The sequence below is a fragment of the Solanum stenotomum genome, unplaced genomic scaffold (genome assembly GCF_019186545.1).
Source record: "Solanum stenotomum isolate F172 unplaced genomic scaffold, ASM1918654v1 scaffold1705, whole genome shotgun sequence".
Classification (NCBI taxonomy): Eukaryota; Viridiplantae; Streptophyta; class Magnoliopsida; order Solanales; family Solanaceae; genus Solanum; species Solanum stenotomum.
In genome coordinates, this window is record NW_026024360.1 from 87,766 (window position 1) to 113,968 (window position 26,203).

Sequence of the window (26,203 nt, forward strand, 5' to 3'; positions counted from 1 at the left end):
GTAAACAGAAAATGGCTCAAAATGAAATTGAGAAAATGTTAGTTTATGTAAGAAGGATGAAGGGTAACGATTCTCAGAGTTGCCTCCAAGTTGAGAAACTTGAAATGGTGCTAAGAGTTTTAAGAACCTTTATAAAGTGTCATCGTGTTCTTTTTTCTGATTCCTCAGTCGAACTCACAAAGAATGTCAAATCGACTGTACAAATGCTTGAAGTGATACTCTATAACACTACACGTATCGGAGAAGGCAAGTGCGGTTATAAGTGGATTAGGGAAATTCAAGTAATACATTTGTTGGAATTCTTGGAATGTGATACCATTTTAAGTAACAATTATGAGTTGAATGATCTTGATCTGTCAGAATGTATGGATTGCCTCGGAAAGAATCTAAATGATGTACTGATGTTCTGCCTGGAAAGGGTTAGGTCTGACCCTCCTGAAGAAAACCTTGAAATACACAGATTTATAAAGGAACTGAAAACTGTTCATAAGAAAATGAATTTTTTGAGATACTTATATGCCACAGAGATAAAGAGTTACGTTGACGACGAGAAGCTGGAATGTTTAGAGACTCGAATTCAGTTCATGGCTAGCAATGTGGGACAATTTTGTCTTTCTGTTTCAACTAACATTGTTGCAAATACAGATAAAGCTGAGGTCGAACAATATGGGTATGATATCTTGAATAAACCTTCTTATCTATTATGCTTGATTGTGTTAGTGGAGTTGGAAATGAAGAAGATTTTTCTCAATGAACTAAAGGCTTCAAAGTTTACTCATTCAAGAACTTTCAAGGACATGAAATTACCTGAAGGATTTTCTCATCATCTCCACAGTCTGTTGATGTATCTCAGAAAAGAAAAGCTCGAGAACTTTTCGGATAATGTCTCTGCTCAAAATATTATTGTGGCAATAGAGTTCTTGTTGGTGTTCCTTGATGCTGATGTGTCAAATCATGTTATTAATGGTAACTGGTTGAATGAGGTTATGGAAAAAGTTGGAGCTATAGCTGGTGATGTTCTATATGTGATCCGAAAGCTTCTTCCTAGCTCTATAAACAAAGATGACACTAGCAAAATAAATCTTTGCTCGTTACAAATATTGGAGAAAACTAAAGATCTGAAGGCACAAGTGGAGACTTACTACAAATCCTTAAAATTTACTCCATCTCAGTTCCCCACCATTGGTGGATTGAGCTTTCTGGATTGTCTTTTAAGGAAACTGAATGAAATGACAAAATCTAAATCTGATTTAGATTTCTTGATGAAACCTCTTTTAGGTAATTTGGAGAAAGAGCTATCAACTCTTACATCCATTTTAGAGAAGGAGCTGTCATCTTTGTCATCCCTTTTCAGAGATGTCGCAAGGGTACACCATGAACATAAAATTCCTAAAGATCTTCAGAGACGTACTATCAATTTGGCATATGAAGCTGAGGTTGCCATTGACTCTATTCTTTCTCAGTTTAATGCTTTCTTGCATATTTTTTGCTTACTTCCTTCAATCTTAAAAGAGATCAAGCAAATTAATGCGGAGGTAACTGAGATGTGGTCAGCAGACGTTGCTCTCAAGCCTTGCTATGTGGTAGCACCATTTAAACACCTGCCAACTCGACATAGCATTCCAGTGACTGATGAGGGGATAGTGGGTTTTGGGAATGACACAGAAAAAATGATTCAGTATCTGATTAGAGGTACAAATGAGCTAGACGTCATCCCAATTGTAGGCATGGGGGGACAAGGGAAAACGACAATTGCAAGAAAGGTGTACAATAGTGACAACATTGTTTCTCATTTTGATGTTCGAGCATGGTGCATCGTTTCCCAAACATATAACCGGAGAAAGCTATTACAAGAGATTTTGAGTCAAGTTACCGGTTCCAAGGACGAGGGAGACAAGGATGACATCCTTGCTGATGAGTTGAGGAAAAGCTTAATGGGCAAGAGATATCTCATTGTCTTGGATGATATGTGGGATTGTATGGCATGGGATGACTTAAGGCTTTCCTTTCCAGATTTTGGAATTAGAAGCAGAATAGTAGTAACAACTCGACTTCAGAAAGTGGGTGAACAAGTCAAGTACCATACTGATCCTTATTCTCTTCCATTCCTCACAAAAGAAGAGAGTTGTGAATTGTTGCAGAAAAAAGTGTTTCAAAAGGAAGATTTCCCGCCTGAACTACAAGATGTGAGTCAAGCAGTTGCAGAAAAATGCAAAGGACTGCCCCTAGTGGTTGTCTTGGTAGCTGGAATAATCAAAAAAAGGAAAATGGAAGAATCTTGGTGGATTGAGGTTAAGGATGCTTTATTTGACTATCTTGATCGTGAGTCGGAAGAATATAGTCGTGCGACTATGCAGTTGAGTTTTGATAACTTACCTGATTGTTTAAAGCCTTGTCTTCTTTATATGGGAATGTTTCCTGAGGATGCAAGAATTCGAGTGTCGACATTGATAAGTCTATGGGTTGCGGAAGGATTTGTGCAGAACAGTGAATTTGCTGAAGATTACTTGATGGATCTCATTAGTAGTAATGTGGTAATGGTTTCAATGAAAAGTTACAATGAAAAAGTCAAAATTTGTCAGGTTCATGATGTTGTGTTTCACTTTTGCTTGGAGAAGAGTAGAGAAGAGAAATTTATGTTGGCAGTGAAGGGGCATGATAGCCAGTTGCAACCTTTGGATTGGAAGGGAAGTCGAGTGAGATTCAGTTTCAGTAAAGAGCTTTCCAAGTTTGCATCTGTGGGCTCCAAAACACGGAAGCCTTTCCACCAACACTTGAGGTCACTGATTACGACCAATCAAGGAAAATCTTTTTATGGGATTCCCTTCCGTCAGGTTAGTGAATTGAGACTTCTTAAGGTCTTGGATTTGAGTTCCCATGAAGTGCTTTATTTGTCGACAGCTACATTTGAACCACCAAATTACCTTCAGTACCTCTCAGTGTGGGCAAATATATTCTATTTTCATCCAGAAACTCATCTGCCCCATATAGAAACTTTAATTGTGAAGAGTAATGCTACGGTACTATTACCAGCTTCTTTTTGGGAAATGGAAAAATTAAGGCATGTTGAGATTGCTAATGCTAAATTTGATTTGGGAGAGGATAGGCAGGGGATCTTTGAAGGATCCTCTAAATTGGAAAATTTGAGGATTCTAAGGCACGTTAGATTTACAATTTTGGAAGTTGATAGGGTGGATGTGTTATTAAGGAGGTGTCCTAATCTTCAACAACTCGAAATCACTTTTGTGAGGGTGGATGGGTTTGTAGAAGATACTTGTCTCATATTTGAGAGTCTTACCCAGCTTCAAATACTTCACCTTACCATTGATTCTTTTGTGTCCGAGTTGCACTTGCCTTCAAATATAAAGAAGTTGGTACTTAAGGGAGGTTGTTTTATGGAGAGCGCGATTTCCTTCATTGCAGGACTACCAAGCCTGGAGTATCTCCAATTAGAAGATGTGGATTTTGTAAAATGGATTGATACTTATTTAGAAGGGTGGTACCTTCAAGATATCACGTTCGATAAGCTTAAGTTCTTGAAACTGGTGTGGTTAGATATCTCAAGGTGGGATGCCTCGGAGGAATCCTTTCCCCTGCTTGAAAAACTTGTCATAAAACAGTGTGACAATCTTGAGGAGATCCCCCTTAGCCTTGCAGATATTCCAACATTGAAACAGATTAGGTTGATTAGGTGTGAGAACAAATCTCAGGAGGCTTCAGCTGTGAGAATTAAGAAAGAAGTCGAAGAAAATGAAGGAAACGACCGTATTGTCATCATTGCCGAAGTAAGTAGAAACAAACTCCTATGTTCTGTTTTTGAGTATCTACGCGCCCCTAATGTGCAAACAATATGTTCAATACAGGATTATTTTGGAAACATAAGGAAGCTGTGAGTCAACGGTAATGTTCAGTTTTTTTTTTCTAATTGATACTTGATTTCCCTTAATTGCTCTTAAACTAACTAAGATTTGTTTGAATTTACCAACTGCAGCAAACTAAAAGCACAGACAGTCTTTTGTGTGGCTAGGCGAAAATGCATCAGATGGTTGGATCACTATCAAATCATTGTTTCATAATTTGGTGATTGTTTTCCCTGTTAATTTTTATAATCCTTTTCATCTTACACCTTCAAATTTGCTTATAACTGGGTATGGTTAATTTGTTGAGTTCTTTTAATCCTTGTCCTCCGTCCCTTTATTAGTTATAAGGGTAAATATGTGCCAAAAGTATAACCGGTGGGGTATATTTATCTGAAAGTATAACGAGGGTATATTTAAACTATTTTCAGTATATTTATAAAATAAATTTATGCCATCGAATGGAAGTCAAATCTTCAGATTTGCTCATATATTTATAAAATAAATTTAGGCTTCATCAGATTATTCTTTTTAATTAACTACATTAGTTTCTGCACAACTGGTGAAACATATCATGAAGACGACATGTTTTTACTTGACCATTAGCCAATTTCTGCACTACTATTACTAAGCTCCTGTCAAATCATTGTGTTAGCCTTCTATTGAAATTTTTTATATCTATATATATACTAGTTTCCATGTTGATCAGTATATAAATTTTTTTAAATGATATAAATAATATTAAAATATAAAAATCATATCATATATCATATATCATATCATATATATATATAAAAGAGAATCCTAGACCCGCCTATGTGGCGCCACCACAAACCATGATTCCCTTTTAATTTATTTTATTTCCAAAACTAGTCTTCCCTTTCTGAAGGGTTGCAACTTTGCGACTTTAATGAAAACTTGCGGCTTTTATGAAAAGTTGTGACTTTTATGAAAATTTTCGACTTAAACGAAGAGTTGCGACTTTAATGAAGAGTTGCGACTTTTATGAATAGTTGTGACTTTTATGAAAGGTTGTGACATTTCTGAAGGGTTGCAACTTTTTCAAATAGTTGTAACCTTTCGAATAAGGCACAATAAATATTTGTTCACACTACCATTTATTGTCTATAAATAGAAGGATTTCCTCTCATTTTAAAACAAAAAAAATTCTGACCCTTTTCTTCTTCTTCTTCTTCCTCCTCTTCTTCTCTCCTCCTCCTCCTCCTCCTTCTTCACAATTAAATATTTGTGTACTTTACTTATGTTGAGTGGCTCAGTGACACCATTGCTTATGTTACAAATCCTGATATGTATTTTTACAATCATTAATTTATGCTTATTTTATTAAGGATAAATGATAAGATGTAATAATTTTCATTTTCCTTTACATTATTGATCTTTTATGTAAGATAAATAGTGTTTTAGTTTTAGTGACTGATAAGTTTTAAGTATTATTTTATATATTCCATAATGTTAAATTCCCACGCGAAGCGCAAGTAATTTTACTAGTAATAAAATAATTGAAAATACATAATTAAAATTACCAAAAAGAAAAAAACTAAGAGGTGAATGGTTTCTCAAGCTGTTCAAATACAATACAATAATCTGTTCTAAGGTCATTTGAATATGTCATATATATCATTTCATTTTGAAAAAAAACTAAGCTGAAAGATTAATGAATGAATAATGCCATATGGAATCTGCACTAACTTAATCAAAGATCCAATGAGAATTATACTAACAAATTAGTACTATAGTCGAATATACATGAATTATGATCTCACTTTAATATCTACACTCATGATTCTATCATGTTACATTACTTTATGATATTTATCTTTTTCTACCACAATTGTATATTGACAAAAAACTAAGAAGCAATATTAAAAGTAGTATTTTACTTTTAATATTTGAAATGTATCATATCATATCATTATATCATATATCATATATTACTAAAAGTGGAAAGCTTCAAAGATGAAAAGTTAGATTATCATTTTATCCCTAGGCTAAATTAAATATCTAAATAATAAATTATTAAATAATAGTATTTTAATTATTATTTGAATTGTTAGTTATTTATTATAAAGACTGTTTTATTTAGAAATATTATTTGGACTGGTTTAGAGTCGCCACTTAATTTTTAAGAAAAATCAAGAAAACTATTCATTTTCACAAGACTAAAACAGGAATCTAGTGAAAACTTGTAAAGGGGTACGAGGTTCTTATTAGTATTCCAGGAAGGTTTTTAAGGCACCTAGAATATCCGCTAATGCGGTTATCCGACAATTAATTTATTTGGCTAAAATAATTTAACTTAACTTGAATTGCAAAATTGAACTATTTTATAGTTAAAACTTATTTTAAAGGGGAAAAAAGGAAATATTTAGGTACTATCTAAGTGAGCTATCCTGCAAAATTATTCCTTTAAGTCTTGTTAAGAGATGACTGGTTAGTTAAGTTATTGAATCAAAATAGGCGTCTTTCGGGGATTTGAATTTTTCGACCTTAAGATTAACGACAAATACTAGCAAGTAAAATGAGCACAATAAAGTGAAGAGAGAAAGAGAGTTAGGCCCAGATCTGGTTTCTGTCCGCCTGGACCAGTATTTGGGCCTATTTCATTTTAGGCCTCTGACCCATTTGAATCACCTGTACCTGTCCTAAACTAATACAATAATAGCAATTAAAATGGCAAGGGGGCTTATGACCGACGTAACAAAATACAATTTCTTAAAGAAGAGTGGGCCTTTTGGCCCAAATTTTTAACTCCCGATCCGCTCCGCTTTTCTTTCAACTTCGAGACCTGTTCGTTGATTTGATGGTTGGTTGACTCGAATAAAGTAAAATTAGGCCTCCATGGCCCAATAGGAAAATGCACGGATAGAGTCCGTGAGGGCTCGGGCAGATTTCACATGCAACAAAAGAGAAAGGAAGATTAGTGTACTAAAGAGAAAGAAAGATGGGGCTGGAACACTTTCTACGATTAATAACTATGAAAGTAATGACTTAAAATCGTATTATGTCATTGAATCAAACCAAGAAATAAATAGAAGAAGTGATCATTTTGCTAACTAAATTTCTCAATGAATTCGCTCATAACAGGCAGCTAAGAAGAGACCGAAATGAGGGAACAATGAGTCTCAATTTAAATAAAAATGAAACTACTAGTACATGCGTGACTATCATTTCCTATGGATTAGTGGACTAAACAATCATATTTTAATAAAATGAGAAGCTCTCCTTATGCAAAGAAAATCAATGTCACAATATAAGCCATCACTTATGAGAATCTGGGAAGAAAAATGCCGCTTCACACTTTCAACACAATGAACAATCAAATGGATGGAAGGGTTAATTAAACTCCATATAAAATAACGAGACAATAATAAGGATATTTAGAAATGATAAGTATGCTGTTAGAATACCTTTTAAACCAATTTTTTTTTTTTTATAAAGTGACAAGAAACGAACAACCATTTAACAAAACAAACAGGGAACTAACCACGATAAAACTATAAGGATGAAGGAAAAAAAAAGCAAGAATAATCCTAACCAATCGAGATGACTACGACTTATAGAGGCAAGAGAGAAACTAAGCATTTCAAGAGGATTTATAGCAAACAGAGAACAAAGGTGGATACTTAAGCGATTAAAACGGGGGCCTGCTCGATTCGAAATTAACTCAACCACCACCTACAATTCTTAACTTAGCTATCTTTAAACATGAAAATAGAGCAGGAGAAGTTAACCATACAACCTCATAATAACTCACAGTGAATTTAGTGTGGGAAGCTGAAAATGGGGAAATCAAAAGAGAAAGAGCACGCATAATCTTCGAAAGAAAGCATAACTTAGTTGTTAACCGAGATTTGATAAAAAAAAAAAAGAGATAAAAAAAAATAAAATGAGGTTTTATTTTTTAAGACGGATTCAACAACATTCTAGAAGACAAATTCAAACTAAGAAGTAATGACAACTCCAAAATAAGCAATAAACAACTTAGCGAGAAACAACAAACTAGGATTTGGTCAGTTAGTAACCTATTCTTGAATCCCATTTAAGTAGAGGAGGCCTAAACATGGATATTGAAGCTACAACTGACTAGCAGGTGGGTCAGAGTACAGACAACCCGACATTCGAATATTGATGACTTTTCATAACGTGTAGATGCATAATAAGCAAGAACGATGCTGAAACGAGCATAACGACTAAATAAACCTAGTCAAGAAGGTTATGAAATCTAAAGGAGACAGAAAAGAAAAAACGTTAGCAACCAGAAATCAGCCTGATGCTCATACATACGCATTCAGATCGCACTCATACATGTTCGACTAGACAACCAGCAAAACAGAGCAGTCAAAATCGATAAAAGAACACAAGAAACTTCCCCTCTTATTTGATAACTAGGAACAAACAGAACGAAGGAACAGAACGGCGTTAGCGTGAGAAAAGAAGATTTAAAGAAAGAGGAAGCTACATACCTTCTTAGGGGCAGCGAACTTGGGACTACGAACAGGGAGCCTTCCACGACCACAACAAGATTCTAAGGATTCCAACAAGCTTTGACAAACAACAAACCAAAGGAAAACGAGGACCTCTGTTGCTATTTTTTAAAATTAGTTTCTTTTTTTTTTTTTTTTTTTTTTTTGAATCTCTCCCCCTTTCCACAGTGAGTGATAAAGGACAGGGCCGGCTCTATGCATACTTAAATAAGGCAAATTGGGGGCCTCAATTTTTTACCAAAAATAAATTATGTGTTAATTTTTGTATAGAAAAAACATTAATTATTTATGATAAAAAGTATATATTTAAAATTATTCTCTTCAACCCCATTCAAATAGAAGAAATCAAGAAAATATTGTTTTATTTTCTTACACTCTCTCCACTAATACTCTCATTATTTTATTCTTTTTAACTCCTTTTACACTCTCTTCTTTAAATTGTTGATAAGTTAGAGTAATATTCTATCAAAAATAACAATTAATAGTTGAAAAGTATTGAACAAATTGAATTGTAAAATTATTTTTCCATTTCTTCTTAGATTTTCAAGCATTACAACAACCATTGTAAAATGTGGGGTAACCAAATTATCAACTTCATCAAAGCTATGGTTCTAACTCTTATATTTATTTGAAATTTGTCAACTAATTACTTGTAGAACTATGTTAACAATTCATATAATGATTGTCCGAGTAAAATAATATTTTTCAACATTGAATTGATAAAATCTTATTTAAAACTAATAATTGAAAAAGAAAACGAATAAATCATTTATATATAAAAAAATATTAAGTAATACTTTGTATTTAAAAATGTAAGAAAAATAAATTTTAAATAAATGCATGTGAAGTTTATTTAGATTTTGGACCTCTAATTAAGATTTCTCTTTAGGCCTCCGATACCGTTGAGCCGCCCCTGGATAAGGAATATATATAAGAAGAAATTTAGGGTTCTAAGTTGGGGGGAAAAGGGACGAATTTCGGATAGGAATTGAAGCCCATTTTGAATTCAAACTCCCAATCTTTCACCATTTTAGGTGAGGCACCTTTTCCTTGCAATTTTTGCCCCATTCCGGAAGAGGAAAGGGGAGAAAAACGCGCTTCTCTTTATGCTGCTCTGTTGGTACTAGTTGAAAAGGACATTGGAGAAGAAGACAAGAAAAAATAGCAGCCTAGTACTGGCTCACGCGTTCCTCGCTGCTTTCCGTATATTTTGACGGAAAATTGCTGCTGCTTGGAATCGCTACAGTTAACGTTGAGGAAGAACGTTGCTGGGTCTTCATTTTTATTGTTATTGTATTGTATTGCTGGATATGATATGGGCCTGGGTATGTGTGGAATGGGCTGGAAAGTGAAGACAACAGAGTGGGGTTGCTCTTAAAAAAGAACTTTCATGAAGGCCCACAATTGGTCCCTTAAGATGGGTTAAGGGTGAAATCGAATTAAATTAAGTTTTGGCCGCTAGTTGGAATAAGTTCAGCTATCAACTTAAATAAGACAAATCAACATAATTAATTTATGAGCTCTTTAATTCTAACGAAATAAAATAATTAGTTTAATTATAAAATAATTAATTTAAGCACGAACTAATTAATTAAAAAAAATCGTAATTTTCATCTTTAAGAATGAATGTGATAATATGTTTACTTTTTTTGGTTTGAAAAAAAGAAGAAGGTGAAACATATAGCATTAGATTAATGGTGGATAAGTTATGTATTAAGAGAAAATTAAATTCTATATAAAAATAGTAGTTATGTTCATAAATATCCCATTTTTAAAATATAAATAATAACAACCAACTTAATGATTTAGAATTTATCTTGAAATTATTATTAGAGTAAATGGAATTAGTTTCCTAAATTAGAAGGTATATAACGTAAGCAGCCGCAAATTATTATTGCTCTTTTTTTAAAAATAACTTATCCATCAATAGGGAAAATTAGGAGATTAGTGGAGCTAATTCGTAGGTCTTAATCTTGTCTCAACTCTTAGTGACATGTAAAGGTGGGTTCCACATTTGGGGAAGGTGAATGCATGTGTGTCTGCTAAATTTCCAATCGCCAACAACATTTGGATAATGAAACCACTGGTATTAATTAATTACTCATTAATCATGGAGGATCCTTCTTTAAGATAGAATCTCATTAGCACTAATTAATATTTTTTTGGAGGTATGATTTGGGGGTTGGTTTGGGGTGGGGTAGAAGAGGATTAGATGCAACTTGTGCAATTTGACACTGTTGAGCTTATAAATAATAATACATCCATTGTAATTGGAAGGTTTGAGGACAATAAAGTATGCAAAACTTAAAAAAGTTGATTTCAATAGACCCTGACACGTTACATCTAAGTTTATATATCAAACAAAGTTGTTACCTTTTAGTTTTTTATAACTATTATTATTTAAACCAACTTGCATGTACGTATCTAGTTAATTATATAAGAGTATTTGTTACCTCATGTCAACACATACAACAACATACCTAACAATTACAAAGTAAATTTTTACTAGTAGAGTTTAGATAGGGTGAAATGTACGTAGGCCTTATTGGAATAGAAATGTTATAAGAGTCAAATTTTAATTCATTTTAGTCTAAGGAGTAAGGGGTTTGATATTAGTGGTAAAAGTATAGCATGTGATGTGTTAAGTGTAAATCATGAAATTATGCCTCAGATAAAATTTTGATATTCAAGTGGAGAAGAACAGAAAGATGAATTCATTATCCATTGAATTGTGAATCATGCATCACTGATCCTTGTTGTTTTTCGATTTTAAAAAAATATTTGACCTTTGTATTAATATAATTAATGGTGCCTAGATCCTTTGAAGCAGGGAAGGGAGAAAGAATGATACTACTTGTGTGAATTAATTTGATATGAGGTGGGGAGACAGAAAGGCTATGCTTTTATTGTCAACTATCAAAAACTCTACAACTCATTTTGGTCGATTTAATTAAGTTGCTTGGACTTTTCAAAATTGTTATTGTATTCGTGTCAATTCTTTAAAAATGTACTATTTTAAAGATCTGACACACACCCTTCTACATTTTTGAAGAATCCGAGCAATATAGAAATATATTCTGCTTTCAACTAAAAAGGTGGTTTAATCTATGATTTTTTGCCAATAATATATGTTGATTTGGAATAGGACATACAATATGTGTATGTTTTGACCTCGAAACAAGGCAATTTATTCTCTATTAATTTTTTTTAATAATTATAATCTACTCTAGGTTAGGTTTAGGTCTACTATTAGACCTTTAATCGTCGTATTAGTTTCTTAAGTTAATGTGTGTATGAACTAAGTCATGTTCATTATGTCACACAAACTTGAATGAGTCAATAAAGTTGTGTTGGAGTTCCTTTATTCATTTTTTCCACTTGTAGAAATTGATACATTAGAGGTTGGTGTGCTTCTTTGAGCAATGAGTCTATTCCATTAGTTATGTTGTAGTTTTCTTTTCTTCTACCCAAATAAAATAATAATAAATAAATTAATTAATTAAACAAGTACACCTTGGGACATATTACTCGTTTTGTTCCATTTTATGTATAGCACCATTTTCTTTTAAATTTATTTCAAGAAGAATAACAATAACATATATATAAGTGTAGTCCCATAAGTGGAGTCTACGGAGGATAAGATGTACCAGACTTTACCTCTGCACCTTGTGGGGTCGTAAGAATTATATTTTTAACGAAATATAAAGATATAAAATATTGTATAATTATATAGTAATGTAATAGAAAGAATTGAAGAAATTTTAGGGGCCAAAAAATGTTTTGTGGTTTTTGTAATTTATACGAGTATTGTACAAGTAGAGATATAAGTTGCCATTTTCGAATTATTAATTAACTTTATAGAACAAGTTGTCACTTGGGCCCCAATGAGCAATATAGATATTATTATTTTCTTGTTTCCTTAATCATAATCTTAGTAAGAAGCTCCTTATTGGAGGAAGTGAGCATTTCTTTTGTGGGGTCCAAAGTTTCAAATAGCAAGTTGACATTATATAAAATTCTAGTAAAGTACCAACTAGCCAATAAAATAATGAATAAAGGAAAGGGAAGGGGTTTAACTTGTCCCTTTATTTAATTGATGGTGATTGTGCCTAAGAATTTTGAATCCATTTTTACTTATTTTGAGGTCAAGATGCATTCACCAAACAGCTCCTAAAATTCCATGACAGGTCAGTTATCACGTGCACGGGTATTTACTTGACCCGTTATTCCCACTTGTTCTATCCATTATTATCATTATATATATATAAATCTTACAACTGATTCAAAATCAGTTTTTTCCCCTTCAACACGCTATTTCAAATCTTTCAAAAAGTTGATGATTTGTTTTTTCGCTTGCATTCATTTATCCCTAACTCCTTACCTTTCTTCTTTCTTCCAGATATGAACTTGATAGTCACTATCAGAAAACACATAAACCTTCAATGTTTGACGTCTGTGTCTTCAACATGTCTACATTTTTCCCCTTAATAACCTTACAACTACATTCTGTACATGTGTTTGTTTTCTTTCTGCAGAAGTATGTAAAATAAAACAGACAAAGTAATCCATGTTGGCATACTCAATCATGTATCTCGTGCGTAACTCTCACAACAATTGATGAAAACTGCATTTTTATTAATAAAGAAGTTACAAACATGGACAGGGTATAGTTTTCTCATTTCACAGTAACTTCTCTTTGAAAGAAAAGTATCACGAGAAATGTCTTTATGGCGTAGGAGGGGGAGGAGTGTCATTAAGTTTTAAGCCAAACTTGCAGTATAGCTGTGCGATTATAAAGCATAGCTATTTATGAAGTGCTTCATTTACTATAACTCTGTAACCATGTTTGCTTAGAACAAAGAAAATTAGCGAATTGGAAGTGGCAAATGGTACTTCCAAGACTTCTATTCAATTGGATAATTGTTAATTGACATGCTAAAATGCTGTTAAACCATCAATTTATTGAATATTTATAGGTTTGTGTAAACAAAAAACTAGTCTTTCAGTAATCTTGATTGTATGCTTTCTTTTCTTATGTTCCACTTTACAATATTTTCTCAGTTTGCACTTATTGCAACATGCTTGAGCTGCAAATTTTATCGCAGCAAACGAGCTACACTCCAATATTAACAATATTTCCTTGTTTGTTTTTGCAGCAAACGAGCTACGCTGACATGCTGGATCTAGCAGTACAGCACATTCGAACCCTTCAAGATCAGGTTCAGGTGGGTGATTAAATTGATCAATACTTATACTCTGTTGCTCAGACTCTTCAATGATACTGTTGGGTGTGTTATATTATATCCTCCAAAAGCTATGCATTTTTGGAGGATCAGACACGAGTACAACAATTTTGGCCCGAGCAACACATCTTATATTCTCACATGATGTTTACACCAAACCAAACAATTTAACCTTAATGTTTTTGAGATAGATGATGTCTAATATATTTTGCAAAAAAAAAAAAATGATAAATTTTCTAGCCCCACCTTTATAGCTGTGATTGAAGTAGTAGAAACATATTTTTCACATTTTCTTTTTCTTATGCAGAATCTGAATACAGAACTTGAAAACTGCAAATGTGGATGTAAGAAATCAAGTCAATAACAAAATGGAAGGAAGCACTTTAGCTGAAGATTGACTTAAAAGGATTTTTGTCACCATTATTTTGCCTCTTAGAAACTCAAATTTGTACATAAGGAAGTAAATTTCATACTAGTTTTTCAAAGCTAAAAAGTAAACTCTCTTTGTTTTTTTTTTCCTTTTCCAGTTAGAAGACTACGTATATGATTGTTTTGGTTTATTTCTAGTTTTTTTTTTCCATCTAACATTTACATTTTTAATTTAGTTTTGAGTTTATTTTGGTTGAAGATCATAAAGCTAATTGATGATGTTGTACAACAACTTTCTCTATTCATTTTTATGTAAAATGAGTGGATAAGACATTTTCTTGCTTTCTGTTATGTTCTTCTTGGGAAACGACCATTTACAATTTGAAAAGAAGAAAAGTAACTCTACTCTACAAGGATTTCATGTGTTTTATTTATCAAACTGATCATTTTCATTGAAAAAAAGTCATTTAATTAATGTAACGTTTGTATTGAGCCACAGAATCGATATTTCCCTTCTTACCCATGTATATCATGAATATATGTGATTCAACGATGTGGCGCTTTAGGATATTTCGATATTTTGTTTATGAATGATGACTTTCTCATTCGGTAAGATTGCATAAGAATTGGTGGATTTTTTTTTATATCAATGTGATTTCATATCGTATATCCAAACAACATTTCAACTTCATATCAATATGATTTCATATCGCATATCCAAATGGGCCCCTAAATTTGTAATTTTTTTTTTATTGTACTTGTTCAATTAATCAAATCTTTCATTGTGAAAGATAAGCAAAATGAATTGAGCTTGAATAGTTAAGTTGAATAAAAGTTCATTGTTGAACTATTGAAAAAATAGGTGAATAAGGTCATTTGAAAAGTCAGTTATTTTTTGTTATTTCACTCAAAAAGTCATTCAAGTTCAAAAATAATATATCCGTCCATTTTTGAATGACGTGATATCTGATTTTTAAGTCAAAAATAAAATATAATAGAAAACATTAAACTCAATCCATTTTAACCAAAAACATCATGTTCGCCCCAATACATCAACCATAAAATCCCTTTATATGTTAAGCAAATCTCAAAGAAAGTATATAGTTTAAGTATGAAACTAGCCATTCAGATATACTTTTGTGGGATTTTATGAGTGCATTTCCTTAAAGAATAAGACAAATAATATAGTTGTATTATTATATATGGGCATCTTCAACCCTTATCTCTATTTTACTCTCCAAATATAGAGTTCTCTATTTTTTTAAACAATCAACTCCAATCTAATTCTCTATTTTACTCTCTAAAAAAGAATTTTTTTTTCTCTCCTCAATATTATATTATTATTTCTATTTCATTCTTATTTTCTTATTTCATGATACACATCCTTTATTTCCTTTTTTCCAAATAATCACTTTATATAATATTATTCATGTAATATAAAATTTTATTTTTTCGAATTCATTACTTAATATAAAATTATATTTTTCCTTAATTTATAAATAACATAAATTGCAAGTTAATATTATATAATATACAAATTAATGGACAATTCAAATAAAAGTAAAATTATTAGTGAAATATAATTACATAAATACTCTATTTTCAAGATTATTACATTGCTCTCATAAATGCTCTATTAATGCATTACGGAGTTCAAAATGAACATTTTTATCCTCAATCATTTAATGTCTAGCTAAAGAATGTTCAAATCGGAGATTTTCATTCAACAAGAACAACTACTAATAATTGAAAAAAGAAATTAACAAGCACAACCACAGTCACAACTACACTAATTATGTGGATCATACACTAATTTTTTCTGAATATTGTTAAATCTGAAAAATGACCTACCGGATTACTAAATTATCGTTGTGATAAAATTATTATGTTATGTATTGTTATCTTGTATTTAAATTATTATGTCATGTATTGTATTTTTAAATTAAAATTTTCATCTTATCATTTTAATTTTGTGCATTCTTCTTAGTGAAAATAATAATGATATCAAACTATATTAAAGTGATGAAAATTTAAAAAATTGAAACATAATTAACTCGAGATGAAAGTAGTATATATTAAATAATATATTTTTAAAAAAATATTATATTACATTTAAAATGAATTACTAATCTTAGATATAATTAATGGTCTTATATGAAAAATAATATGTCAATTACAAAATAATAGAAATAATAATAAAATAATAAAAAAGTGAAATAGAGAGGTGAATAGTAGTTCTCCAAATTTGGAGAATTACTATTCACCTCTCTATAAATGGAGAATAGAGAGTAATTTAAAGGGTGGTTGGAGAGCCCTTTTTCTATTTTACTCTTCAGATATAGAGAATGTAGAGTAAAATAGACTGGGGTTGGAGATGGTCTGAGCCACTTTACAGATACCACCAAAAGCAACTTGCTACTACCATTCATCTCTTGTTAGATATATGAATTATTAGAGAGAGAGAGAGCTCTTCCTTCTTCCTTCAAATATTCAAACCTTCATCCATTTCATTTCATTTAACTATTTTTCTTGCTTCTCCTAATACGTTAATCGGAAATATATCTCTGTTGGAATCCGAATATTGAGAATTATTACTCTCATGTTTACCTCATAATAATCTGCTTTCAATTTTAATTATGATTGAATCAGAAAATTGAAGATGCTAAACAGACATAAGAGAAGACAAAAGTTCCAAGTTGGTTTCACTTGTTAACTAATTGTAAGTTATCTTCTTCATGAATTACTTTTACCTATTGATACAAAATTACGGAGTTGATTTCTTAAATGGTCCACTAAACTATAGTTATTATATTAGGAAGCCAGTTTATTTGTTGACGAAAATTGGAATCAAGAAAAAAAAAAGTCTGAGATAATAATTACTCCCTCCGTCCCATTTTATGTCGCAACATTTAATCGGGCATGGAGTTTAAGAAATAAATAAAGACTTTGAAATGTTTACCAAATTGCCCCTTCAAAAAATAGTCATATTAAAAAATAGACTCACTTTTCTCTCTCCTCATAAATGTATGATTAATTGAGACCGATAAAGGTAAAAGAGGAATTGTACCTTTAAATACTTATCATATAAGAAAATGTGACATTCTTTTTGGGACTGACCAAAAAGAAAATGGTACAACAACTTTCTCTATTTCATTTTTTTGTAACATAAGTGGATAAGACATTTTCTTGCTTTCTGTTATGTTCTTCCTGGAAAACGACCATTTTCCAGGATTTCATAACCCTAGTCAACAAGGATTTCATGTGTTTTATTTATCGAACAGAAGAAAATTAGAAAAAAAAAGAAGAAGAAAAACATACTAAATACCATGCAAGAGTTATTAAAGTAAAGTTTTCGATATAGAATCTGTTATTCATACATTTTTTATATGATAACATGCATCTCGATTTTTTTTGTACAATTGTCCGGTATTTGAAGCTAATTAATCGGTGAATTCACGTTATTTAAATTCTGTTTAAGAGTAGATGAATCTCATTCTCATGTGAGAAGCTATTTTGCCAATGTCATTTCTTAAAGCTTGACCAAATAGGTTCATGCATAGTCAAATAATTCTGTGAATTATACCCGTTACATAGGGGTCCCAACAAACATCAGTTTCCCTTTCTTTAAAGAAAATGACAACATAGTGGGTCTTTTTTTATATATGAAAAATGGTCGAAATTACCCTTGAACTATTCAAAATAGCTCATATATACCTTTTATTTATGTTTGAGATCAAAATTACCCTTGCCGTCTATTTTTGGACCACAAATATCCTTAAAACGTTATCTTTGGCATATGTGCTGACATGATAGTCCACCTAGGCAGTCCAACATGGCAAAAATTCGTTCCTCTCAATTATGTTGTTCTTCCTTGTTCATCTCTATCACAATTTTTTAAAGAAAATATCAAAAATAGTTCTTTCATTGTTCTTGTTTGAGTTATTGTTTGGACTTTAAAATTTCAATTTCTAAGTGCGCTAAAGTTCATTTGAGATAGTAGTTGTGTGTTGAATAATTGAGTTCATTGTTTGGGTTCTGATTAGGGGTGTACATGGCCGGGTTGGTTCGGGTTTTTCAAATATCAAACCAAATCATTTGTGTCGGATTTTTAAATTTATAAACCAAACCAAACCAATAAAACTCGGGTTTTTCAACCTCGGGTTTGTTTGGATTTTTCAATTTTTCGGGTTGTTTCGGATTTTTCTGGTAAAGTATTCATACAAACATATAATTTACTTGTACTTCAAATATTTCTTTAGTCCTACCAAAATACAACTATCTAAGATGTTTCTTAAAAATATAACACAATATGATATGATTAATGACACTAAAATATCCAACAAAAATAATAATAATGAAATCGCGTTAAACAAATATTGCAAATTAACAAGTCATAATGAAAATGATCATAATTTAAAAGCACTAAATCATGCTAAAATTAAGTTTAATAAGTATTAGTTACATGACTAAATATTAAAGGAAATTAAAATTAGATTATGTATTTTAATGGGAAAAAGTACCCCCCAGCCTATGCCCGAAATCTCAGAGACACACCTAACCTTTACTAAGGTCCTATTAGCCCCCCGAACTTAATTTATCTATAATATTCTACCCCTTTTCGGCCTACGTGGCACTATCCTTGAAAAAAATGTCAACATGCGCTAGGCCCACAAGATTGTGCCACGTAGGCAAAAAAGGGGTAGAATATTACATATAAAATAAGTTCGGGGGGGGGGGGGGATAGGACCTTAGTAAAGGTTAGGTGTGTCTCTGGAATTTCGGGTATAGGCTGGGGGGGTACTTATGCATTTTCCCTATTTTAATTGTCTAAACCAATGTAAAACTAAAGAACAAATATTCAATATTATTGTCATTCTTAGTGTTGAATTGATTTTCGTTTTGCATTAGTATTAATTTGATTTTGATTTAAGCTTTATTATAATTACCACCATCTGTGGACTATAATCTTTATTGGCCCATTCATAATTCTAAGTTTCAAACTTGAAATAATATATTAAAAGATAAAAACTATGAAAAAATATAAGAAATATTTAAAAATTATATCAAAGTAAATATTTTTATGTATAAAATAAAATTTTAAAACAATATATATAATGTCGGGTTGGTTTGGTCACGGATTGGTTTTTTTTAGTTAAAACCAAACCAACCCAAATATAGTCGGATTTTTTTTTCAAAACCAAACCAAGTCAAACCAAATCACTAGTCGGGTTTTTTTTCGGGTTGACTCGATTTGCGGTTTGGTTCGGTTTTCGGTTCGGTTTTGTACACCCCTAGTTCTGATGTCATTGAATCTGAGGCTCAAAATTTAATTCTCAAGGTTGACGTTGAAAAACTCTTGAAGTCATTCTTTGTGTTGAAACTCGAAAATAGCTACTCATTTGAAAGAATGTTGGTGAGAAATTTCTAGCTTTTGTTGGGTTTTTGAAGCGCAAAAATTTGAAGAGATTTAATTGAACGTTACTAAAAATTGCTTGGATATTGCAATTGAAGCTGTAAATTGATATTTAACAACTGATTTCTTAGTTTGAAGATTTGAGTTGAAAATCTCAAAAAATATAAAACATATATGAAAGAGTTCTCAAAAGCTTGAAAATCTAAAAATCGATTTTGTGAACCTATGACCCTAAAACCCAAACAATGAACTCGATCCTTCAACACACAATTACAACTTCAAGCAAACTTCAGCACACTTTGAAACTGGAGTTCCAAAGTCCGAACAACAACTCAAAAGAGAACAATGGAAGAATTATATTTGATTTTCTTTTTGTGATAGGGATAAACAAGGAAAAACAACATTATTGAGAGGAAGGTATTTTTGCAATGTTGGACTGCCATGTCAGTTCTAATGGCAAAGATAACGTTTTAAGGATATTTGTGGTCTAAAACATAGAATGCAAGGATAATTTTGATCCCAAACATAATTAAAAGGTATATATAAGCTATTTCAAATAGTTTAAGAGTAATTTTCACCCTTTTTCGTATAATATATTATATATGGAATAAGACATAATTCTCAAAGACAATGATAGAGTTGATGGACGTTTTTACTAAAGCAATCAATAGGAACGAAGCACTATCATTAATTAATAAAGCACTAATTGTTGTTTGCCTACCATTAATTAATAAATTAAGGGAAAATGCATAAGTACCCCCCCAGCCTATACCCGAAATCCCAGAGACACACCTAACCTTTACTAAGGTCCTATTACCCCCCCGAACTTATTTTATATGTAATATTCTACCCCTTTTTGGCCTACGTGGCACTGTCTTGTGGGCCCAGCGCATGTTGACATTTTTTTGAGGATAGTGCCACGTAGGCCGAAAAGGGGTAGAATATTATAGATAAATTAAGTTCGGGGGGGTAATAGGACCTTAGTAAAGGTTAGGTGTGTCTCTGGGATTTCGGGCATAGGCTGGGGGGGTACTTATGCATTTTCCCTTAATTTATTAATTAATGGTAGGCAAACAACAATTAGTGCTTTATTAATTAATGATAGTGCTTCGTTCCTATTGATTGCTTTAGTAAAAACGTCCATCAACTCTATCATTGTCTTTGAGANGCAAACTCTAATTATTGTTTGATCTCATTTCCCATCTCTATGTACTAGATATAGAAAACACCTTGTGCCATAGGATTCGGATATATAATCAATCAGTTAACAATCGATTGATCTACTATTGAGCTATTGAGAAATAATAGGAGATTCGATAAGTTAAGATTAAGGTGAGTTCCATTGATTCATAATTTATTTTCATACTAACGGAAATTTTTATCCTCTAAATCTATATGTCCTCCTTTCCAATTTAAGTGTTTTTGTTTGACCAGTGGAAGAGGTTTGGCTTGTTTCTCTTTTTTCTGTATGTTTCAGATGGTCTTCCACTGTAATGCCCTATATAAATATCATCACTTGCGTTTGTAGCTTGGTGGTTGTTTTCCCCTTTAATTTTCTATAATCCTTTCATCTAACACCTTCTATGCAAATATCTCACCAAGTCCCTCATTGTTCTTTCTATTAATTATATTTGTAACAAGTTAGGTACATATGACTTGTATGCACTAGCTTGAGGAGAGTGTTAGAATAGGAATAGGAACACGAATAATACATACAATTTTACTTAGAATAAGAATAAAATAGTATACAATGTAGTGTCCTAGTTGGAAAAAGAGTCGAACATAATAGGTCTCTTGAGGCATTACTAATATCATGCCTCTTTTCACTATAATGGAAATTCTCAGTCGCACCCTTTTCACTACTTTGAGAATTATTTTGACCAGTCGAGGAAAGGGTCCCACTACTAGTTGAATTTTTGTGTGCAATCAATGTCCAGTTTTTAGTTGCATCCTCGTTTTCAACTTGCAAAACATGCTGCCCAGAATTTTCAGCATCTTCAACATCAGATGTATCCATTAGTTTTTGTCTGAATCCATTAATTTTTGCCTTGAACCAACTCGCGGCGCATCAACCCCAACTTTTGGTGTACCCCCTGCATTTTTAGTTGCATTAGACGTCAAATTCAGCCCAACTTCTTTTGATTGCACCTCATTAGTAGCAGCCCGTTAGTTGTTTGAACACCAATATTACTTGTATCAACATCCATTGAGTCAGCACGATTTTGCTCAGAAGTGGCAACAACCAATTGTCAATCTAAAGAAGTAGCTTTACTTTGATCGATATCTACAATCTTTCTTTTTTCATTTAGTATTTCTCTCGCATCACCTTAATACTTTTCCCTATCGATAGTACCTTTTAAAGCAGCTTCAATGGTATCATCAATTTGTTTGTTGTTTTGATTTCTTTTCGAGATCAAACGACAACTATCTTCATTGTGAACTCGGTTCTTACAATAATTGCAATACAAAGGTAGATTATCATATACAATCTCCAGATTTTTTTTTTAGATAATACTACCTTTGTCCTAATTTATGTGTCACATTTCATTTTTTAGAGTCAAATAGTTTAAGTTTGACCGAGAATTTGCTCATGGAATCTTCAAATTTTTTAAAATGAAAATATACATATTTGTAAACTATGTGAAAAGTACTATAAGTCACAATAATTGACAATTCAAAATATTTAAAAGACATATGGAAAATTTATGATCAAAGATCGACTTGTTTGAATCTCGAAATCTAAAAATATGTCACAAAAAATGAGACTGCGAAAGTAATTATTAGTTGAGTGACCATATGAAAAGGGTAAATAGGTACTGTTTGTAAGATAAAATGGTATATATAAGGGTAAATAGGCACTGTTTGTAAGACAAAATGCTACATAAGATGTGTATTCCTCCACAAGCATTAACATAGCTTCAAAAGAGTAGATGAATAAAAATGTTGCTCTTAATGAAACTAATTCCAAGAGTTGGTGAACTTGCAGGAAATTTTCTACTGAAGATGGCTCAAAATGAAATTAAGGAAATTTTAGATCACCTGAGAAGGATTAAGAGCGGAGGTAATCTGGATAGCATCAAGATTGCTCAAATTGAAGTACTTGAAATTGTGGTAATGTATCATAATTTTCTTTTGCCTGATTCCAGAGACATAATCATACAGAAGGCCAATTGGATTGTGAAAATGCATCGGTGGGTATTAGATAGAATTCCAGTTCCAGATGAATGTAAAACTAACCTTAATCTAGGAAGGTTATTTTCACATTTGTTCAAATTCTTTGAAGGTAAAACCAATTCAAGTTACAATTATGAGTTGAAAGATTTTGATCTGTCGAAATATATGGATTGCCTTGGAAAGAATCTAAATGATGTACTGATGATTTTATTGGAGGAGGTTAGGTATGAGGAAAACCTTGAAATGCACATATTTATAAAGCAACTGAAAATTGTTCAAAAGAAAATGAGATTTTTGAGATACTTATATGACACAGAGATAAATGGTTACATCAACCATGAGAAGCTGGAATGTTTGGAGACTCGAATTCAGTTCATGGCTAACAATGTTGGACAACTCTGTATTGCTGTTTCAGTTATTCTTTTTTCTGATTTTGTAGATGATACAAATGAGGGTGAGGTCGACAGATATGACACATATAAGTATTATCTCTTCGATAAATCTCCATATGTATTATGCTTGATTGTGTTAGTGGAGCTGGAAATGAAGAAGATTTTTCTCAGTGAACTAAAGGCTTCCAAGTTTACTCAATCAAGAACTTTCAAAGATAAGAAATTACCAAACGAATTTTCTCATCATCTCCATAGTCTGCTGATGTATCTCAGAAACAAAAAGCTCGAGAACTTTCCTAATAATAAATCTGCTCGAAATATTGATGTAGCAATAGAGTTCTTGTTGGTTTTCCTTGATGCTGATGTGGCAAATCATGTAATTAACGGTAACTGGTTGAATGAGGTTATGGAAAAGGTTTTAGCTATAGCGGGTGATGTTCTATATGTAATTCACAAGCTTCTGCCTAGCTCTATAAACAAAGATGACAATAGCAAAATAAGTCTTTGCTCGATACAGATATTGGAGAAAACCAAAGATCTGAAGGCACAAGTGGAGACGTACTATAAATCCTTCAAATTCACTCCATCTCAGTTCTCCACTGTTGGTGGATGGAGCTTTTTGGATTCTCTGATATGGAAACTGAATGAGATATCGAAATCTAAATCTGGTTTAGATTTCCTGATGAAACCTCTTTTGGAGAATTTGGAGAAAGAGCTATCAGCTCTTGCATCCATTTTAGAGAAGGATCTGTCATCTTTATCATCCATTTTCAGAGATGTTGCCAAGGTGCACCATGAACATGAAATTCTTCATGATCTTCACAGGCGTACTATCAATTTGGCATATGAAGCTGAAGTTGCCATTGACTCTATTCTTGCTCACTATAATGTTTTTTGGCATATTTTTTGCTCACTTCCTACAATATTAAAAGAGATCAAACAAATTAATGCGAAGGTGACTGAGATGTGGTCAGCAGACGTTGCTCTTAAACCTTGCTACGTGGTAGCACCATTTAAACACCTGCCAACTCTAGATAGCAATCCAGTAACTGATGATGAGATAGTGGATTTTGGGAATTACACAGAAAAAATGATTCAGTATCTGATTAGAGGTAAAAATGAGCTAGACGTCATCCCAATTGTAGGCATGGGGGGACAAGGGAAAACGACAATTGCTAGAAAGGTTTACAATAGTGACAACACTGTTTCTCATTTTGATGTTCGAGCATGGTGCATCGTTTCCCAAACATATAACCGGAGAAAGCTATTACAAGAGATTTTGAGTCAAGTTACCGGTTCCAAGGACAAGGGAGATAAGGATGACATCCTTGCTGATGAGTTGAGGAAAAGCTTAATGGGCAAGAGATATCTTATTGTATTGGATGATATGTGGGATTGTATGGCATGGGATGACTTAAGGCTTTCTTTTCCAGATGTTGGAAATAGAAGCAGAATCGTAGTAACAACTCGACTTGAGAAAGTGGGTGAGCAAGTCAAGTACTACACTGATCCTTATTTTCTTCCATTCTTCACAACAGAAGAGAGTTGCAAATTATTGCAGAAAAAAGTGTTTCCAAAGGAAGATTGCCCGCTTGAACTACAAGATGTAAGCCAAGCAGTTGCAGAAAAATGCAAAGGATTGCCTCTTGTGGTTGTCTTGGTAGCTGGAATAATCAAAAAAAGGAAACTGGATGAATCTTGGTGGAATGAGGTGAAAGATGCTCTCTTTGACTATCTTGATCGTGAGTCAGATGAATATAGTCTGGCGACTATGCAATTGAGTTTTGATAACTTACCCCATCGTTTAAAGCCTTGTCTTCTTTATATGGGGATGTTTCCGGAGGATGCAAGAATTCCAGTGTCTAAATTAGTAAGTTTATGGATAGCGGAAGAATTCGTGGTGAACATTGAATCTGCTGAAGATTACCTGATGGATCTCATTAGCTGTAACATGGTAATGGTTTCAAAGAAAGAATATAACGGTAAGGTTAAATACTGTCAGGTTCATGATGTAGTGCTTCACTTTTGCTTGGAGAAGAGTAGAGAAGAAAAGTTTTTGTTGGCAGTGAAGGGGCATTATAGACAGTTTCAACCTTTTGATTGGAATGAAAGTCGAGTGAACTTCCATTTGAGTGAAGAGCATTCCAAATTTGCATCTCTGGGATCCAAAACACGGAAGCCTTTCCACCAACCATTGAGGTCACTGATAACGAACCAAAAATCTTTTGATGGGATTCCCTTAAGGTCTTGGATTCATAAGATGCGGCTTCTTAAGGTCTTGGATTTGAGTTCCCATGAAGTGTGTTATTTGTTTTCAGATACATTGAAACCACTAAATCACCTGAAGTACCTTGCAGTTTCGGCAGAGAGATTCTATTTTCATCCAGAATCACATCTGCCCCATCTTGAAACTTTAATTGTGAAGAATAATTGGACAAATACAGTAGTGCTACCATCATCTTTATGGGAAATGGAAAAATTAAGGCATGTTGAGATTAGGAAAGCTGAATTTGATAAGCAGGGGCTCTTTGAAGGATCCTCTAAATTGGAAAATTTGAGGATATTAAAGAATATTGTTACCTTTCCAATTGATAGGGTGGATGTGTTATCAAGGAGGTGTCCTAATCTTCAACAACTTCTCATCGAATTTGATGGACATTCTGCAGATTCTTTTCATCTCACATTGGAGAATCTTACCCGGCTTCAAATACTTGACCTTTCCTTTAAGGGACCCCACATTGTATCTGGGTTACAATTGCCTTCAACTTTAAACAAGTTGGTACTAAGAAGGACTGGTATAGGAAACCTGATTTCCTTCATTGCGGGACTACCAAGCCTGGAGTATCTCCAATTACACAACCAGGATCGTGTTCAAATCAGAGATTGGTGTCTTGGAGATATCACATTCCATAACCTTAAGTTCTTGAAATTGGCGTGGTTAGAAATCTCAAGGTGGAATGCCTCGAGGAATCCTTTCCCCTGCTTGAAACACTTGTTATGGAAGAGTGTGACGACCTCGAGGAGATCCCCCTTAGCTTTGCAGATATTCCAACGCTGAAACAAATTAAGTTGATTAGGTGTGAGAACAAATCTCTGGAGGATTCAACTGTGAGGATTAAGAAAGATGTTGAAGAGAATGAAGGAAACGACCGTATTGACCTCATTATCAAAGTAAGTAGCAACAAAACTCCTATGTTCTGTTTTTGAGTATCTATATGCATCTAATGTGCAAACAATATGTTTAATACAG

The 26,203-nt window shown here is 32.7% G+C and overlaps 1 protein-coding gene, 1 long non-coding RNA gene and 1 pseudogene across 2 annotated transcripts; 2 read left to right on the forward strand and 1 right to left on the reverse strand.

The window, feature by feature from the left end:
* LOC125850440 (putative late blight resistance protein homolog R1A-3) lies at positions 1–4,137 on the forward strand. Its single transcript, XM_049530293.1, has 3 exons — positions 1–3,785; positions 3,864–3,900; positions 3,992–4,137. The coding sequence occupies exons 1-2, from the start codon at positions 12–14 to the stop codon at positions 3,891–3,893; spliced, it is 3,804 nt and encodes a 1,267-aa protein (XP_049386250.1). The 5' UTR covers positions 1–11; the 3' UTR covers positions 3,894–3,900; positions 3,992–4,137.
* The window catches only part of LOC125850441 (putative late blight resistance protein homolog R1A-3), a 51,457-nt pseudogene that overhangs the window by 24,690 nt on the left and 564 nt on the right, over positions 1–26,203 (forward strand).
* On the reverse strand, positions 2,086–24,880 carry LOC125850444 (uncharacterized). The gene is made up of 2 exons (XR_007444799.1): positions 24,750–24,880; positions 2,086–2,376 (listed from the first exon to the last, which is right to left on the reverse strand). It is a non-coding gene; the product is annotated as an uncharacterized LOC125850444 (long non-coding RNA).

Bases quoted from the DNA above. Each gene is read 5' to 3' on its own strand.
- LOC125850440 (XM_049530293.1), top strand. From the start codon at position 12: ATGGCTCAAAATGAAATTGAGAAAATGTTAGTTTATGTAAGAAGGATG. The intron at 3,786-3,863 runs GTAAGTAGAAAC...TGTTCAATACAG, and splicing joins GTATTGTCATCATTGCCGAA to GATTATTTTGGAAACATAAG.